This window comes from Jaculus jaculus, chromosome 5, assembly GCF_020740685.1.
Source record: "Jaculus jaculus isolate mJacJac1 chromosome 5, mJacJac1.mat.Y.cur, whole genome shotgun sequence".
Classification (NCBI taxonomy): Eukaryota; Metazoa; Chordata; class Mammalia; order Rodentia; family Dipodidae; genus Jaculus; species Jaculus jaculus.
This window is the reverse complement of record NC_059106.1, coordinates 101,562,549-101,581,503: the sequence shown is the minus strand read 5'-3', so window position 1 is coordinate 101,581,503 and position 18,955 is coordinate 101,562,549. Positions and strand designations below refer to the sequence as shown.

The window sequence follows — 18,955 nt, the reverse complement described above, 5'->3', positions numbered from 1 at the left end:
TGATGGCCACAGCCCCAGCTCACTTGGTGGATACTGAATGAGGGACACTTTTGATTTTTGTCACGACTCTGACTGGTTGTAAGTCAATAAAACAAGCTAAGATCCAGTGAGCTCTGTTGACTATTCTCTATTTCAAGGGGACAGTCCCTGCTTTGTTTCTCTTCTCTTGGCTAAAAGACTGTTCCCTGAAATGGTCATGGCTTCTGAGAATAGTTCTGTAGGCAACACCTACAAGTGTTCACCAAGACTGGTAAGAAGCAAGAAGCAGCATCCCTGGCCCCAGTATCATGTTGTCTCCAGGAGGTAGGGTTAGAAAGGGGAATTTAGATGTCCCCTTCCTTCTTCTATTTTCTCCTAGAAAATTTCTATATTAATTTTCTTGAAGACCAAGTCAGAACACTTCTTAGGAAGGGGAATAAAGAGGCAGAATGGCACTCTCTAGCACGGAGTCTTTCCTGAAGGAGACAATGCCCTCACTCATGTTGGGCTCTGCCAGTTGGGTTTGTCTGGTCCTCAAGAACAGCTGGGAGTCAACATTCCTCCTGAGCAGCTGGGACTGCAAAACCTGTGCCTGAACAGGTATGCACCAACCCTGCAGGCTGGATTTAAATACAACTACAGTTAACTTATGGCTACACAAACATCTTAAAAAGTGACATCCTATCTGGCCTTGGTTAGCCAAGTTCCAGTTTGTCAGAATCCTAAATCACTTGCCATACTTCTTTGCATTTTGCTGTTAAGAGTAACAGCCATACCTATTTGTCTTCTCTTGCTTCTGATCTGCTTTCTCCCTCCTGCTTCCCACCTTCAGCTTCCCAAGTGTTTTAACAAGTCCTGTCTTCAACTCTAACCCAATTTCTTTGTAACCAGATTTTCACGGTTTCACGATGAAGTATCTTAAGCTTTTCCTTTCATATTACATTATATGCAGGGATAAATTCTAAGCAAGACCCATAGTGGATGCCAGAAATGACAGATAGTACTAGTGAGTGCTGTATATGCCATTTTTGTCCCTTTGTGTACATACCTGTGATGAAGTTTAATTTATAAGTTATGCACAAAGCCATTGACAATAAAATGTAATAATTACTGCATGAAGGGAAGTCAGGGTTATATAAAGACAAGTAATGTGATAGCTCAGCAATCAATCTCAGAACCCAGATGGTTACTAAATAACTAACAGGCAGATGGATTATACAGTGTGGACATGATGAGCAAAGTGGTGATTCATCCCAAGCACCATGTAACAGTATAGTGAAAATTTCATCAAGATACTCAGAAGGACATGTAATATAAAACTTTAGAAATTTCTTTTCCTGAAATTTTCAGTTTAATGCTTTTGGACCACAACTGGCTCAGAATAACTGAAACCAAGAAAAACAAGACTGCAAATTAGGAGACCTACTGCATTACTGTACAGGGAAGTGAGACAGACCTTCAGGAAGGTCAAATTATGCCTTTTGTTTAGGTTCTCTACTGACAGATGGCCTGACTCTTAGCTCTTCCATACTGACCACCTGTCATGTGCTGGGAGTCATATGAAGCATGCTATGTAAGCTTGGAACTTTCTCAGTGTTTTACCTATGTCATGATATTAAATCCATACAATATTTTGCATCACAATTATGAAGATGAGGTAACCACGATGAATGAGTCATTTGTCCCAAGATCACTTGGTGATTAAGCTGGAATTGAAACAGGTGCTATGTCTTTTTCATAACCATGCCACATAGCTTTACTTATGAGATAGAATATTAAAATACCTACTTTTAGACAATAAAACCAAGTTCCCAGAACAATAACTTACCTGTAAGATTGATTGAGATTCCCAATTCAATTTGATATGCTACTTAAGTACCTACTCTGTGCCAGGCACTATGAGTACTAAGAGAATAATCCTGCATAGAATCATAAGACATGTTTTTAATCATTTTGTTTTATTATATCCTGTTATCTTTGTATGTATATATGTCTGTATGTTGGTGTGGGAGTAGGGCTACACATGCATGTGGAGGCCAGAGGATAACCTTGGAATTTGTTCCTTGGGCATTGTCCACTTTTCTGATTCAGGGTCTTTCACTGAACCTAGAGCTTAACCAATAGGATCAACTGGCTTTCTAGCTTCCCCAGGGATCTGTCTCCACCACTGAGGTGCTGTGATTACAAGCACATGCCTTTATGCCCAAGTTTTTATTATGTGAGTTCTGGAGATTAAACTAAGGTTCTCATGCTTACAAGGTAAGCACATAACCAACTGAGCTATCTTTCCAGGATCTATCATTATTGCTTCTCACTGAAGAGGTATAATGAGGGCAGTTCAAGAGTTTGGAACATTACATGCAGTCAAAGTTAGCTAGAGATGTCAGCCCTGTGCACATGCCTGGAGAGTCAGCAGAGATTTAGGCAGGTCTGAACAAAGCCAAAGCTATATCTCAATCCTTCTCCAATTATTTGGCTACAGGCAAAGTATTCATTCTATTTGTTTATTCCATAACGACTCATTGGGCATCTATTATGCCTTATGTTATTAGTTGGGGATATAAAAGATAAGGATTAATAAATGAACTTGGGATATTTTGGCTTAGGAGGTGAGAAAATTAGGTAAATAATCACAGCATAATATTTCAAGTGCAATTTTGAGACTTGGAGACAATAATTAAGAGTAAGGGTTTCTGAGATAATAATTAAGAGCTGAGGAAAATATGAAGATGTCAGTTGGTCTTGAAGGATGCAAAAAACTCTACAGATGGTGATATAGTTTAGACAATGCAGTGTTTGCCAGACATATACTATGTTTGTATAGGCCCCTTGAATATATATGCATCTTTTCTAGAATTCAATAATTAGAGAACATAAAATACTTCTTTACAGTGTTAGTGATGCAAGCAAGACCTTAGTTGACTATGTGAATATGCAGCCCACAAGAAAGACCAGCCTGAGCAAAAATATAAGCCATGGGCTACACAGTGGAGTGGAGCAGTGGAGGAGAACAGAACAGATGAAGAGTGAGGAGCAAAGTTCTGAGGGTCTGTATGTTTGGAAAGAAGACTGGATCTTATCTTAAAAGCCAAGCAGAGCAAATAAGAGAACATAGCCATAGCTGGATTTAACAGAAGCATTCTAGAACCAGAAAGAAGGCTGGATTGGAATGGGTAACAACTGAGGACAGTAAACCAGGTTGGACGGTTTAGGTACTGGACAGCAAGGCAGGAGAGGAGGAGAGACTACAGGGGAGAATAGAGGAGCTGGCTTGCATGCCTTAAGAGAGAGAATGAAAGGATGGTGACAGTGCTCCTCAAAGCCCGGACTGCAGGAAAGGGACAGTGGTAAAGGAGTAACATGCTGGCTCTCAGATGAACCAAAAAGAGCTAGCAAAGGTGTTCAGAGTCTAGCATTTATATACTTCACTGGTTATAAGTCAGGGGAGGGGCAGTCCAGGGAGTGGAAGAACAGGGATTGAAGCAAGAGATGGATTTTATAGCCACTATGGTACATTCTGAGAGCCAAATCTGGAGAAGTGCTAGAAATGGAAGAGTCCAGGTGTGGAGTGAATTTCTGGCTGTCACTCCTGTAGCTGCACAGGTAAACAGAGCTGTCAAGCATACCCAGGGAGAAGCAGTTGTGTACTGAAGGGCTTTCTCTGACACGCCTGGGAGCTGCATGACCAGGCTTGAGGCAGGCACCAGCTGTGGTTTGGGAAGATACAGGCACGTGGACAGCCTCCTGTGAGAGTATGGCTGCAGATGAGTAAGCCACAAGAAGCAGTTTTTCTTCTTAACCTCCTCCTCCACTTTTTACTACAGGCCCTAGTGCTACATCAGGGTATGGCTGCATCAAGTCCAGCTCATAGATTTCATAGTTGAGGGGTTGCAACTTTGAGCCATGAAGGAAATGTCAAAGTGTGTGTATGTGTGTGTGTGTGTGTGTGTGTGTGTGTGTGTGTGTGTGTGTGTTTGAAGGAAACTGTTTATTCAAGGAAATGTATGTCCAACACAGCCTGAGTAGCAGAAAATAGTGACCTGCCATAGAAAATTTATGCCTCTATGACATCAATATGGGCTTTACAGAGCAAAAGAAGACATTCATTTTTAGAAGTTGGGTATCTTCTACATGGTATCAATTACAGGAGATGCTTTTGCATCTAAAACATTCAGGCAATAATACCTACGTGTGTCTCCGAGTCTACTTTAACCAAAGAGAAAGACTGGAACTAAAATGCAAAAAATAAAAATAAAAAAGAGAAAGAAACTGTTTGGAAAAGGGTCTGCTACAGTATAAACTTCTCTTTATCTGGCTTACTGCTGTAGCAAAGCCTGATGGTTGACTTTGTAAAAAGCATGTCTGTATCTAGATCCCTGGCAGTGACTTGCCTCTGGGAGGGCCAGCAGTCTATTTAATGAATCCATTGACGTCAATAGCATAACTGAAATACTTACTAACATGCATGATTCCAGCTTTCAGGGGAAGAGGGTGGATGGTGCTTCTCAGCAGGATAAAAACATGATGTGGAGTCACAACGGAATGAACTCAAAAGTTTCATGCAGCCAAAGAGAGATCAGATGCTGGTCTCCTCAGCTCCATTTTAATACAGAAAAGTAATTGTGTTAAATGTATAAATTTAAGTCTGAACTAGTGACACTAGCCATTAATAAACAAGGCATTATTTTTGGCAGCATTTGCTCAATGGTAACATTTTAACTGTTCACACTTTAGCTGACTTGTCAATGATTTTGCAATTCCCCATACTTAATTTTAGATTTACATGTATTATTGCAAACTGACTCAAATGGCTCAATGTTGATGCTCTGGGAAAAACTTGTATGACAAGGCTATTAAAATAAAAAAGCAATTCTTAAAAAATAACCAGGTGAGGAATTATTTTCAGAATTACTGGAGCTTCTCTAATGCATTATCCAATCATTTTGCATGCAGGCTGTCTAAAACACTCAAGAAGGTGGGTAATTAAGTAACTCAGTTCACACCATTCTAAACTCTAAAGCAAACGACTGATATTTTTTGTTTTCCCTTTTGCTTGTTTCTTTTTCTTTTCTTTTCAATTTTTAATTTTCTTTTTGTAAATTCCTCCAGGCCCTCTTGATCATAAGTTGTCACAGCCTTTGGTAACAAGATTGATTTTCTTACTATTTACTCTAAATGTTGTAATCCTTCCTGACAGTTCTTGCTTAATTCAGAAAGCAAGCAAAGGTTCTGCTTGTGCTGGGCTCCATCCTTCTCCAGTCATCTGAGACAGATTGGCTTTCAGGCTATTACTGGGGTTCTCGGGAGATCCTTGGCACATGCATACATTATCAGTCTCCTCCCAAGCATTGGCAGGGCTGGTTAAGTCTGGATTTTCTGAGTTACTCAAAGTAAAAGACAATGCAATGAGAATCTTGTCCATTCCTAAGCAAACCCTGCCTCTGGTCCACCCACCTAGATATCAGAAATAGTCACAGTCAAGTGAAGACAGGCAAGGGAGCCCACATGGAGAGATAGGTTTCCTGAGAAAGGGGCTCTTCTTACCTTTTGTCAGTTGGTAGAATCATTCTCTTCCAGACTGGCTGGAAGAATATTAGAAGAAATGGGTCTCAGACTCCTGTAACACTGAAAATTTCTCAATTAAGGCTGTGGCTCACATGGGCCAACACATTTCAGATGTGCACATATAGCTAAATTCATCCTCACAAAAAGGCAAAATGTGAAACTAATTATGGTGCCCACAAAATTTATCAGTATTAGCATTTAGGCACACCCAGAAGGACTGGCCATCTTGCTCTGTATACCTGGAAGTATGTACCTTTTACAGTGTTCTTCTTGGTGTAAAATCTCCCACTACTTCACTCTTCCTACTCAGTGGGCAAAATGTCAATTTCTCAGGCTTAATTCTACATGTGATCTCGGACATGTCCAAGTAGCAGGAGATTGTGCTTGACGTGTTTGCCATGCAAATGCAATAATGGATTGGGGTTATAAAGGTAAAACACACGAGACACTTTTCATTGACAGACACATTGACTCATTATTAAATGGTACTTCTGTGAGCATTTTCCTTTAAGGACAGTCTAAATTTATTGTAGTTCTCCTAGACTCTTCAACATTTACTGTTTTCACATATGGAAATGTTGTTAGTACACTGTGAGTGAAAGACAAGTAAGTTTAGCTCCTGTTTTGGGAGCTCAAGCTCCAAGAAGAGAGACATGCTAGCCAGGAGTTGCATACGTTCTATGATAAAACTACTGTCAGTGCAAAAAGGAAGCAATTATGCCAAATAAAAACAGAAGCAAATTTCTGTTGAGTCCAGAGAATTGTATGTTTTACCTTGGTTCAATAATGAGAAGAAAGGCATTTCTGAGTGAGGGGTTTCTTCACTGAATGTTTCAGTTAATCATCAATTTATAAGAATAACTTTATAAATGTAACCTTGGTGCCTTACAATTAGCTTTTACAGTGAATTGTAGTTCCGTCATTTGTATGGACAAAGAAGAAAGGCAGAAGAGGAGGAAAGGGTGAGGAGGAAGGGGAGGAGGAGGAAGAAGAAGGAGGAATAGTAAAAAAGGAAGAAGGAAAAGGATGTGAGAAGGACAAAAGGAGGCACATCTTTTAAGAAAAGGAGCTTCTCTCCCATACTTGCTTGTGTATAATTGAAGTTGGTAAGGCTTTGTAAATGGCATCATTACTAAATTTGTTTAAATTGTTATGGATTTCTTTCTTCTTCTTTTTTTTTTTTTTTTACTTTAGAGTTCAATAGAAAAACATGAGTGAAATTTTAGTACTTACAAATGAAAGTTTGGTCTTTTATTTTCATGAAAAAATATGTTTTAAAGCAGTACTCTGGTTTTCTGTTCTGTTTGCCTCAAGTCATTTATTATTCATTCCCCTTTAAAGCTTCTATTTAAACACACCTCTTTGTCATACGCTGATAAATATTAAAATAACAGGAAAAATCTGCTTGGCTTATTTGAACTGATAATAAGAACAAAACACGGGATGTGTGTCTCCTCCTTCCTCTGCTGAGCATGGCCAATGGTTGAGATTCTGAACCCCGTAATTATGCAATAATCTGCACCCCTACAATCTCTTCCAAGTGGAAAGCCAGGATTATTGTAGTTTGCCACAAAGGTAGACAAAAACAAATTGCCTAAGTGGTATGTCATTTCTTTGCTCCATTGTTTTAAGAAGTGCTTAGAAAAGAAATTCCCAGCGGTCAAGCTGTGGTTACTGTGCCAATGATCACAGAATAATCTTCCTAGAGCATCTTTGGCTACTGAGTTATTTTTTGTTTTTACCATAATTATTGTTCTCCTAGTGTTTGTCAGTGCTTATTGCAAGAACAGGGGAAAATAGTCGAAATATTTTAATTAGTTTTGGAAACATCTTAGTAAATCTGGCATGGCAAATGAAAATGTCAGCAAGGGTACCTTATGAGTAGGCCAATACAATGAAACAACTCTCAAATAAATAAATACAAATATTTTTAAATAGGGCTGGGGATATTGCTCAGTGGTTAAAAGTACTTGCTTGCAAAGCCAGCCATGGTGGGTTTAATTCTTCACCACCGACATAAAGCTAAATGCACAAAGTAGCAAATGCATCTGGAATCATGTCAGTGGCAAGAGACCTGGAACACACATTCTCTCTTTCTTTTTCTCTCTCAAACAAGTAAATAAAAATGCACATAAAAAGAAGAAAACATAAGTTTTAAAGTTTGCTCCTATGATCTCCAAGTATGTAACCCAGTTATATAGGAAGTTATGTTGTTTCCATTTATAAAATTTCACATGTAAGAAGTAGAACAAGGCTTTGAAGCTGTGCATAGATCACCATTTACTTCTTGCATTTCATATCACAGGGTTTTGGAGGACACTCAACTTTCCTTTTTTTTAATTTTTAAAATTTTTATTACCATTTTCCATGATTATAAAAAAAATCCCATGGTAATTCCCTCCCTCCCCACACCCCACACTTTCCCCTTTGAAATTCCATTCTCCATCATATTACCTCCCCATCACAGTCATTGTACTTACATATATACAATATTAACCTATTAAGTACCCTCCTCCCTTCCTTTCTCTTCCCTTTATGTCTCCTTTTTAACTTACTGGCCTCTGCTACTAAGTATTTTCATTCTCACACAGAAGCCCAGTCATCTGTAGCTAGTATCCACATATGAGAGAGAACATGTGGTGCTTGGCTTTCTGGGCCTGGGTTACCTCACTTAGTATAATCCTTTCCAGCTCCATCCATTTTTCTGCAAATTTCATAACTTCATTTTTCTTTACTGCTGAGTAGAACTCCATTGTATAAATGTGCCACATCTTCATTATCCACTCATCAGTTCATGGACATCTAGGCTGGTTCCATTTCCCAGCTATTATAAATTGAGCAGCAATAAACATGGTTGAGCACGTATTTCTAAGGAAATGAGATGAGTCCTTTGAATATATGCCTAGGAGTGCTATAGCTGGGTCATATGGTAGATCAATCTTTAGCTGTTTTAGGAACCTCCACACTGATTTCCACAATGGCTGGACCAGATTGCATTCCCACCAGCAGTGTAGAAGGGTTCCTCTTTTTCCACATCCCCACCAACATTTATGATCATTTGTTTTCATGATGGTGGCCAATCTGACAGGAGTGAGATGGAATCTCAATGTAGTTTTAATCTGCATTTCCCTGATGGCTAGTGACGTGGAACATTCTTTTAGATGCTTATATGCCATTCGTATTTCTTCCTTTGAGAATGCTTTATTTAGCTCCATAGCCCATTTTTTGATTGGCTTGTTTGATTCCTTATTGTTTAACTTTTTGAGTTCTTTGTATATCCTAGATAATAATCCTCTATCAGATATATAGCTGGTGAAGATTTTTTCCCCATTCTGTAGGATGCCTCCTTGCTTTTTTCACTGTGCCCTTTGCAGAGCAAAATCTTTGTAATTTCATGAGGTCCCAGTGATTAATCTGTGGTTTTATTGCCTGAGCAATTGGGGTTGTATTCAGAAAGTCTTTCCCAGGACCAACATGTTGAAGGGTTTCCCCTACTTTTTCCTCTAGCAGTTTCAGAGTTTCAGGTCTGATGTTAAGGTCTTTAATCCATTTGGACTTAATTCTTGTGCATGGTGAGAGAGAAGAATCTATTTTCATCCTTCTACAGATATATATCCAGTTTTCCTAACACCATTAGCTGAAGAGGCTGTCTTTTCTCCAATGAGTATTTTGGGCATTTTTATCCAATATCAGGTGGCTATAGCTACTTGGGCTTACATCTGGGTCCTCTATGCTGTTCCACTGATCTACATTTCTGTTATTGTGCCAGTACCACGCTGTTTTTGTGACTATGGCTCTGTAGTATAGGTTAAAATCAGGTATGGTGATACCACTAGCCTCTTTTTTGTTGCTCAGTATTATTTTAGATATTCGAGGTTTTTTGTGATTCCAAATGAATGTTTGGATTGTTTTTTCTATTTCCATGAAGAATGCTTTTGGAATTTTGATAGGGATTGCATTAAATGTGTAGATTGCTTTTGGTAACATTGCCATTTTCACAATATTGATTCTTCCAATCCAGGAACAGGGGATGTTTTTCCACTTTCTAATGTCTTCTGAAATTTCTTGCTTGAGTGTTTTAAAGTTCTCATTGTATAGATTCTTTACTTCCTTGGTTAGGTTTATTCCAAGGTACTTTATTTTTTTTTGTTGCAATTGTGAATGGGAGTGATTTTCTGATTTCATCTTCTGTGTGTTTGTTGTTAGCATATATGAAGGCTACTGATTTCTGTGTATTTATTTTGTATCCTGCTACATGGCTGTAGGTTTGGATCAGCTCTAACAGTTTGCTAGTAGAGTCTTTAGGGTTCTTTATGTATAGAATCATGTCATCTGCAAATAATGATAACTTGATCTCTTCCTTTCCAATTTGTATCCCTTTTATGTGTGTCTCTTGCCTTATTGCTAAGGCTAAGCCTACCAAAACTATATTAAATAAAAGTGAGGACAGTGGACACCCTTGTCTTGTTCCTGATTTTAGTGGAAAAGCTTCCAGTTTTTCCCCATTTAGTAATATGTTGGCTGTAGGCTTGTCATAAAGAGCTTTTATTATATTGAGATATGTTCCTTCTATTCCCAGTCTCTGTAGGACTTTTATCATGAAGGGATGTTGGATTTTGTCAAATGTTTTCTCTGCGTCCAATGAGATGATCATGTGATTTTTGTCCTTCAACCCGTTTATAAAATGTATTACATTTATAGATTTGTGTATATGAACCATCCCTGTATCTCTGGGATAAAGCCTGCTTGGACAGGGTATTGATCTTTTTGATATTCTCTTGTGTTCTGCTTGCCAATATTTTGTTGAGAATTTTTGTATCTATGTCATGAGGGATATTGGTCTGTAATTTTCTTTTATTGTTCTGTCTTTGCCTGGTTTTGGTATCAGGGTGATGCTGGCCTCATAGAAGGAGTTTGGTAGAATTCCTTCTTTTTCTATTTCCTGGAAAAGCAATGCTGTTAGCTCTTCCTTAAAGGTCTGGTAAAATTCAGCAGTGAATCCATCTGGGCCTGGGCTTTTAGTTGTTGGGAAATTATTGATAACTGTTCAGATCTCCATGCTTGTTATAGGTCTATTTAAGTGATTAATCTCATTTTGATTTAATTTAGGTAGGTCATATAGATCAATGAAATCATCCATTTCTTTCAGATTTTCATACTTTGTGGAGTATATGCTTTTATAGTATGTCTCTATGATTTTTTGAATTTCTCTGGAATCTGTTGTGATGTTACCTTGTTCATCTCTGATTTTATTAATTTGTGTCTCTTCTCTATTTCTTTTGGTCAGATTTGCTAAGGGTTTATCAATCTTGTTTATCCTTTCAAAGAACCAACTCTTTGTTTCATTAATTCTTTGTTTTTTTTTTGTTTCTATTTCATTAATTTCTGCCCTAATCTTTATTATTTCTTCCCGTCTACTGATTTTTTGTTTGCCTTGTTCTTCTTTTTCCAAGGCTTTAAGGTGAAGCATTAGGTCATTTACTTGGGACCTTTCTAATTTCTTAATATAGGCACTAAAGGCTATAAATTTCCCTCATAGAACTGCCTTCATTGTGTCCCAGAGATTTTGGTATGTTGTGTTCTCATTATCGTTTGACTCTATAAATTTTTTGATTTCCTTCTTGATTTCTTCATTGACCCACTCATCATTTAGTAGTGTATTGTTTAGTTTCCATGATTTTGTGTATGCTCTATATCCTTTCTTGCTACTGATTTGTAGTTTAATTCCATTGTAGTCAGATAGAATGAAAGGAATTATTTCAATTTTCCTGAATTTGTTAAGATTTGCTTTGTGTCCTAATATATGGTCTATTTTAGAGAATGTTCCATGTGCTGCTGAAAAGAGTATATATTCTGCAGCCTTGGGATGAAATGTCCTGAATATATATGTTAGGTCCATTCGTTCTATGACCTCATTTAGTCCAGATGCCTCTCTGTTTTTTTTTTCCCAGGATGACCTGTTAATTGATGAGAGTGGGGTGTTAAAGTCACCCACCACTGGTATTATCTATGACCTTAGTTCTAATCGTGTTTGTTTGATGAATTTGGGAGCCCCCATGTTAGGTGCATATATGTTTAGGATTGTAATGTCCTCCTGTTGCAGTGTGCCCTTAATCAATATAAAGTGACCTTCCTTATCTTTCTTGACTAATGTTGGACTGAAGTCTACCTTGTCAGATATTAGGATAGCAACCCCAGCTTGTTTTCTAGGCCCATTTGCTTGAAACACCATTTTCGAACCTTTCACCCTAAGATAATGTCTATCCTTTGTAGAAAGGTGAGTTTCTTGGAGACAACAAATTGTAGGATCCTGCTTTTTAACCCAGTCTGCAAACCTATGTCTTTTCACTGGGGCATTGAGGCTGTTGATATTAAGAGATATTATTGAAAGGCGTGTATTTATATTTGCCTTTTTTTTTTTTTGTGGTTCCAGTTCTACCTGTGCTCTGTTGTGTTAACTAGTACTTGAGTATTGCTTGTTTTTTCCAGGTACCTTATATGTGTGCTTTTCTGTCTCTTCCGCATGGAGGATTCTATCAAGTATTTTCTGTAGAGTTGGTTTTGTCTTCAAATACTCCTTTAACCTGCTTTTGTCATGGAATGTTCTTATTTCTCCGTCTATTTGAATGGATAGAATTGCAGGATAAAGTAACCTTGGTTGACAGTTGTTATCTTTCAGAACTTGGACTATATCACTGCAAGCTCTTCTGGCTTTTAATGTTTGTGTTGAATAATCTGCTGTAATCCTGATGGGCTTACCTTTGTAGGTAACTTGATTTTTCTCTAACTGCTTTCAATATTTTTTCTTTGGTGTGTGTGTTTGGAAGTTTGATTATAATATGGCAAGGAGAGGTTCTTTCCAGGTTTTGTCTGGCTGGGGTTCTAAAGGCTTCCTGTATCTGCATTGCCACCTCTTTCCCAATTTGGGGGAAATTTTCCTCTATGAGTTTGTTGAAGACACCTACTATGCCTTTGGTGTGGAATTCTTCTCCTTCTACTATGCCCTGAATTCTAATATTTGATCTTTTCATAGTGTCCCGAATATCTTGAAATTCCCGCTCATACTTTTCTATAAGTTTGTCTTTCTCTTTGTTGGCCTGTATTAGATCTGCCACCTGGTCTTCTGGCTTAGATATTCTGTCCCCTCCTTCATCCATTCTACTGGCGAGATTTTCTACAGAGTTTTTTCGTTCATTAACTGTGTTCTTCATTGCTAGTAATTCTGACTGATTTTTCTTTATTATTTCTATTTCCTTATTTATGTTTTGTATTGCCTTCTTTATTTCATGAAATTGGTGTCCTGCATCTTCTTTGATACCTTTGATTTCCTCTTTAAGTTCCACTTTGACTCCTTTGATTTGTTCTCTGACTTCTTGGAACATATTTACAATCATTCTTTTGAAATCTTTCTCAGGCATTTCCTGTAACTTGTTCTCACTGGAGGTCATTTCTGATGCATTAATACTTTTAGGTGGGTTTATATCGTCTTGCTTTTTAGTGTTTCTTGTGTTATAATGTATATATTTTTGCATCCTGGATTAAGTTAATGCTTGGATTTTCTTGGTAGCTGGGTATTCTTAGCTGTATCAACTGATTTGATGTTATATATTTTCAGGGTAGGAGCTTAAGGTGTTAGATTTGGCTCTTAAGACTCTGAGAGTGTCTAGAAACGTACTCCTATGGGTTGAGTTTCCCTGCTATGGGGGTATTCAAGTAGGCTGAGTGGATAAAATACAGGTAGATTATAAAAGTTAACTAAACACTGTACCCATTCAGTCAAAAACAGCCCCAAGTATGTATGCCAGAGTAGTTATTATAACAACCAGATCCTCTATCAACATAGAGGTTAAGATTTCTGGTTTGTTGAGGGATCCAAGTCAGCTTGTGACCCAGTGAGACCCTTCCCTGGTGCAAACCAAGTTACCTTGGATGAGTTTGGTCTCAGTCAAGTTTCTGCCTGGGTCATCAGGCTGCTGTTCTGATTTCTGGAGCTGGGCACTGGCTTTTCCTGCGTGGCAAACCAAGCCTGGCAAGTGTGGCCCTGCAGATCAGCACCCCTGCTGCTTGAACTGCTGCTGGGAAAGCTGCCTCTGCTGGGTCTGTCAGCAGCTGAAGCTGTTGCTGCTGGGTCTGCTGTTGTTGCTGCACCTGGGTCTGCTGCTGCTGTGGCCGCTGTTACCCATGCTGGAGCTGCTGATGTTGCTCCCGATCTCTGCTCCTGCTTGTGTCCTGCTGTCGGCTCGAGTTGGTGTGGCTGGGTCCCAGACCGCTGCCCTGTTCGCCAGAGCTGGGCTCAGGCGGTTGTGGAGGGGAGGGAGCTGCAGCTGCTCTGGATCTCTCGCTGTTTCACATGTTCTTCTACCTCATGGTCTGCTCCTCCATTGCTCACTGCCTCTCTCCCTTCACATTTCCTGAGTTGCAGAGAGTGCCGCTGTGAGGGGAAGCTCCCGCACCTGGCTTTTCCTGCAGCTCCAGCCGAGCCTGGTGGCTTTCTGGTGCACCCCGCCGCCGCAGCAGTTGATGGAGCTGCCGGGCCGCTTTTGCCGGCCTGTGTGGGCTCTGGATGCTCTGGATCTCTCTTACTTCTCTGCTGCTGCTTCAATTTCCTATACACCTCACTTTTTAGTAAAAGTGTGTATTTTGCTGAGTTTTTTTTGGTCTTTTTACCCCCCAGGCTGCTTCGGTGTGGTACCTATGCCGCCATCTTAACCGGAAGTCCCCTCAACTTTCTTAATGTCATTCTTTCACTCTAATTCTTGCTATCAACCTTTTCTTATAAAAGCTTTTTTAAAAAGCATATACTGGGCTGGAGAGATGGCTTAGCGGTTAAGCGCTTGCCTGTGAAGCCTAAGGACCCCAGTTCGAGGCTCAGTTCCCCAGGTCCCACGTTAGCCAGATGCACAAGGGGGCGCATGCGTCTGGAGTTCGTTTGCAGAGGCTGGAAGCCCTGGTGCGCCCATTCTCTCTCTCTCCCTCTACCTGTCTTTCTCTCTGTGTCTGTCGCTCTCAAATAAATAAATAAAAAATTTAAAAAAAAAGCATATACTATAAATACTTCAGAAGCCAATGAGCAAGTGGAACCCCACTGTGTTCTTGTTATTTTCTTTCGGGAGATAGTCTTTTATAATACGTTTGAGATACTTTTGGTTATAACACTAACAGAACACAACATCCTAGAAAAGATAATTCCAAGTATAAAAAGAAGAGAAGAGTATGGCTGGGTTTCCAAGACAGGCATTGTTAGATGCTATGTCACCTTGGTGCAAGTTCATTTTAATTGTTCTTTATGGTGTTTTCCTGACCCTATTGCTACCATAGTGGGACAAGGTTACAGGGAGAAAAGTTCATTTGGACATCATCTAACTGTCTGCATGTGATGTGAACAATATATGTTGAACACATCTTCATGACATTCCTTCAAGGTAGCCCTTCCTTTCAACAGCTTTCAATATCACAGGACAAGCTGATGCACCATGCTGAAAGATGGGAGAGTAGGTTCTCAAAAATATCTACCACCTAAGAGGAACAAAGTTGGATGACATCCAAGAGAAATAATTTTTGACCTGTAGAGAGCCTTTGGTTTCAAACTTTGCAGTGTTGCATATTCAAGTAGGATTTATAGTTGAGGAAAACCATCAACATATCTTGGGGTATAGGGCCAATGTGGTAACCATGGGGTCACTGAGGTTAGCTCTCCTGAAGTTCACTTGAAAAGTTGAGTTATTCTGAACTGTTGACACAGGTCTACCTTCTTCTCCTCTTCCAGAAACAGTGACTCCACACAATTTTTGCTGAAAGCCTAGCTATCCAACCAGCCAATTATTTAACACTGCTGTGAGTCTGGTTTTACATGAAGGGAAGCTTCAGTACACATTTGAAAACAGTCACATAGAGACATACTTGTGAGGGCCACAGGGTGCACAGAAATGCTGATATTCTAAAAACAGTTCTGAATCAGATACACATTTATTGTTTTGAAACATAGAGATGGATCTCCTAATATGGCCTACCTTGCAGGCTGACTCTGGAGATGGGAGCCTGGCTAGTTGCTGGGGACCTCCTGTGAAGAAGCAGAAAACGTCTGAGTGTGAGCAGTCAACATCCCATACCTATGATCCCAAAGACATTTTCAAAGCATAATGAGCAACCAAGTGACATAAAACTGTCTCTGGAAGGCAGAATCCTGTCAAATGGGTAGATGACTCCACTTCTCTCACATCCAGGTGGCTTGAAATTTCCCTCTGTATAGCCTCGGGATGTTACAACTTGGTAGGAAGGAAGTTGTTATCTTCTGGTCCCTAAGTGGCCCTTCTGACTTAGGCTTGTATCCTAGCAGTCTCTCAGAAAAGGAGACATTTGCTTAGGCATCACTGCAAATGTTAGAGTGAATCCCAGTTCATAAGGGTAATGTAGAAAATTACAAAGGAACCCAATTAGTTTAGGTCTTACATTATTTGAACCTCAGGAAACCAAGATCCAGTGAGGAGAAGTCACTTGCTAAATATAACACAGCAATTACCAACAGAAATCCAGGTTTCTTAACTTAGAGCTGTCATTTCATGGAGGAACCAGGATGTCATCACCATAGTGAGCTTGCTCATGTCAATAGCCAAATGCTACAAGCAAAGCAACCTATACTCCACTCACACCCCTCCTTTTCCTGGCTTTTTTTTCCTTCCCACACTCTCAGCACCCCCAGACATCCTTTGCTGGTCTCATCATCTCTGTCATGCTCTGCCAAACTTTCCTTGTCAGACTTATCCATATTCCCACCACATCACAGGAGACCCTGCCATGAATAGTATAAAGCAATAATCACAAGTTTTAGGTGCATCATAGTAACCTTCAGGGTATATTTGAATATTTTGTTCTACCCTGCCTCTGGCTTTCTGATACAGTAGGCCTATAGTAGTGACCCTGTCTTTGGGGCTTTGATGCACTGGTCTACCTCCTGCTCTGATTTTGGGGCTCCAATGTAGTGACTTGCAGTGGGTGGGAAAGTCTACATTTCCAACCAGCTCTGATGTGCTACCAATACTTTTGGTCTCAGAAGCACACTTTCAGAACCACCAGTACTGAAGGCTCTTTCCTACTTGAAACTACCATTATATTGCCAGTGAGCAAGAGAGATGGATATAGGCTAGAGGTTCTCAGATATAAAATAACCATCCTGGTAGAAATGGAGATATTGTAAAGAAAGTCTCTCGTGCCCCTCTATCTGGCTACAGAAACAATGGATCCTAGAAAGTTGGAATTCCACCAGCAGTCTCATTCTCTAGAATGTTGGAGCCAACCAAAGGGGGAGCTTGTCTCCTAGGAGGAGATTTCATACAGTTCTGACAACTTGGCTAATATCATACAACAGAGTCATGGAACAAAACTGAGGGATAAGTGATGTGCACAGGACCACAACTTGCCCAGGATGCCTTAGCATAGCTTTTGCCCTTTGTTTAAACCCAAATCTTATGTCAGTACCCCAAAGATGGACTTAGTGAGGAGGTAGGTAAAACTGGACCTTTTAATCCCTCTTTCCATTGGAACCATATTGAGTAAATTGCCTTTCTCTGCTTCTCACTCTCACTTGCCTCTTTAATTGGCATATTGAGCACAGTTGGCCGAGGCTAGTGTGTTAGGACTGCCAGGGCACAGGATCTCACCTTAACCTCTGGTAACATGGATGAACATCAGACACATCTAGGTAGCTATTAAATTCCTCTCCCCATTCCCTAAAAGTCTATTTTAGTGTGGGGAAAATCGGACCTGAAAATATGCATTTTAGACTCCTCTTTGAATACCCACTCACAGGCAAGTTTGAAAAAGAAGCCAAATTTTTAGTGGCAGAGAAATGCCTGAAGAATGTTGTTAAGGAAGATTTTTCTTCTGGTGGATCACAGTGGTGACTTTGCTCCAAGTAATACTGGACATCCTTAGGGATACTCGAATTCTTATTTTGTACTTTGTAGTCCTGAGTCTATGGACAGGGTCCACAGCTACTACTCCTTTACAGCTGAATGATCCTAAGTGAGATTCTCTTTGACATCAAATGCTCATGTGTGATGGGACAGGAAGATTAACCAATGGCTGCTGCTCTCTGCTAGGCACTATGTTAGTTACTTCTTAGCATCCATTGGGAGTATTATCATTTCCCTTTAAGGACAAAAAGCTGAAGAAGCAGTGGCTTCTAGCTGGAAAGCCAAGATTTTCTGAATTCAGGTGCAGGTCTTTTCACTAGAACATCTGCTGATAATTCCTGAACTGATTCTGAGGGACATTTCTCAGGAAAATTGAAGGATTTCATTTCAAACTCCTCAATCCTTTGCTTTCTGGCCTCAGCATACTTTTTCAGCTTATCTTAGAATTCCTCTCTGTCTGAAATTTCACCTCAAACCACGAACTAGATGTGGGATCTCATGTATCTGATATTTCTCTTTTGTAGAACTTCAAAATTGTAATTAAATAGGCACTGTTTAATTAGTGTTTCATATATGACTAATGTGATTAGAGGTGAACCTTACATAGGCAATTAAAGACTTGTTCACCTTTTGGGTCCCAGGATGGCACCCAAGATGGCCTTTTATATGCCAAACACTCTGAAATACTTACTGAGTGGAAGAATGAATGGGTAAATGAATGGATGGATGGATGGATGGATGAATGGGCTCACACTCAAGCAACCCTTTTGCCTCTAGTACATGCTGCTCCATTCCCACCAAAGTTCAGTACATTATTTTGTTGAAGAAGTTCCTTACACTTAATATCTCCACCCTGCAAGAATTATAGGTCTTTGCTAAAAAAAAAACACACTATACTTGTAACTGAAATGGTCCTTCCTTTGGTCTCCCATGGCACTCAGGGTCATTTCCTCATATTTCAGTTCAGAGTAGGTATTATCTCAGCCACTGCAATCTAGTCATGGAAGGATCAGACGGTCCTGAGCCTTCCCTCACGGAGTGGTCCTCACATGTGCCATTCACTTTCCTACTCTCATTCGATCATTGCACTACACATAGTGCATTGCAGTCAGCATCTTCCCATTTGTTTCTTCAGTGCTCCTGTACATGATATAAGCAAGCTTCAGTCTCAAGCCTCTTATTCTTTTACAGTCTGGTATCACATTTGGTGTGATGCACATTCCAGTGCATCTTCATGGGATTCGTAGCCCTTTTTCTTTTTTGAGGTAGGGTCTCACTCTAGCCCAAGCTGACATGGAATTCACTATGGAGTCTCAGGGTGGCCTCGAACTCTCGGCGTTCCTCCTCCTCTGCCTCCGAGTGCTGTGTCCCTACACCAGGCACTCATAGCACATTTGAATTTAATTTGTATCTCTTCCTGAGTTCCTAGGAAAGCAGACATGGAACTAGGACTTCCTAATGTTGGAAATATCTATTTACTAAGTAGCATGGGTATTCAT

General features: G+C 39.8%; 1 protein-coding gene across 7 annotated transcripts in view; it reads right to left on the bottom strand.

Annotated features, from left to right (window-relative positions):
- Pde4b (phosphodiesterase 4B) overlaps positions 1-18,955 on the bottom strand; it is a 467,475-nt gene that overhangs the window by 83,308 nt on the left and 365,212 nt on the right. For 5 of the 7 annotated variants that reach the window (XM_004661721.2, XM_045149397.1, XM_045149398.1 and 2 more), the window contains one exon: positions 15,555-15,604. The exons of 1 other annotated variant lie outside the window; for it this stretch is intronic. In XM_004661721.2, the coding sequence (XP_004661778.1) occupies positions 15,555-15,604 (50 nt within the window). Of the gene's footprint in view, positions 1-5,523; positions 5,539-15,554; positions 15,605-18,955 lie in introns of those variants that run through there. One more of the 7 variants, XM_045149399.1, reaches the window with a different exon arrangement.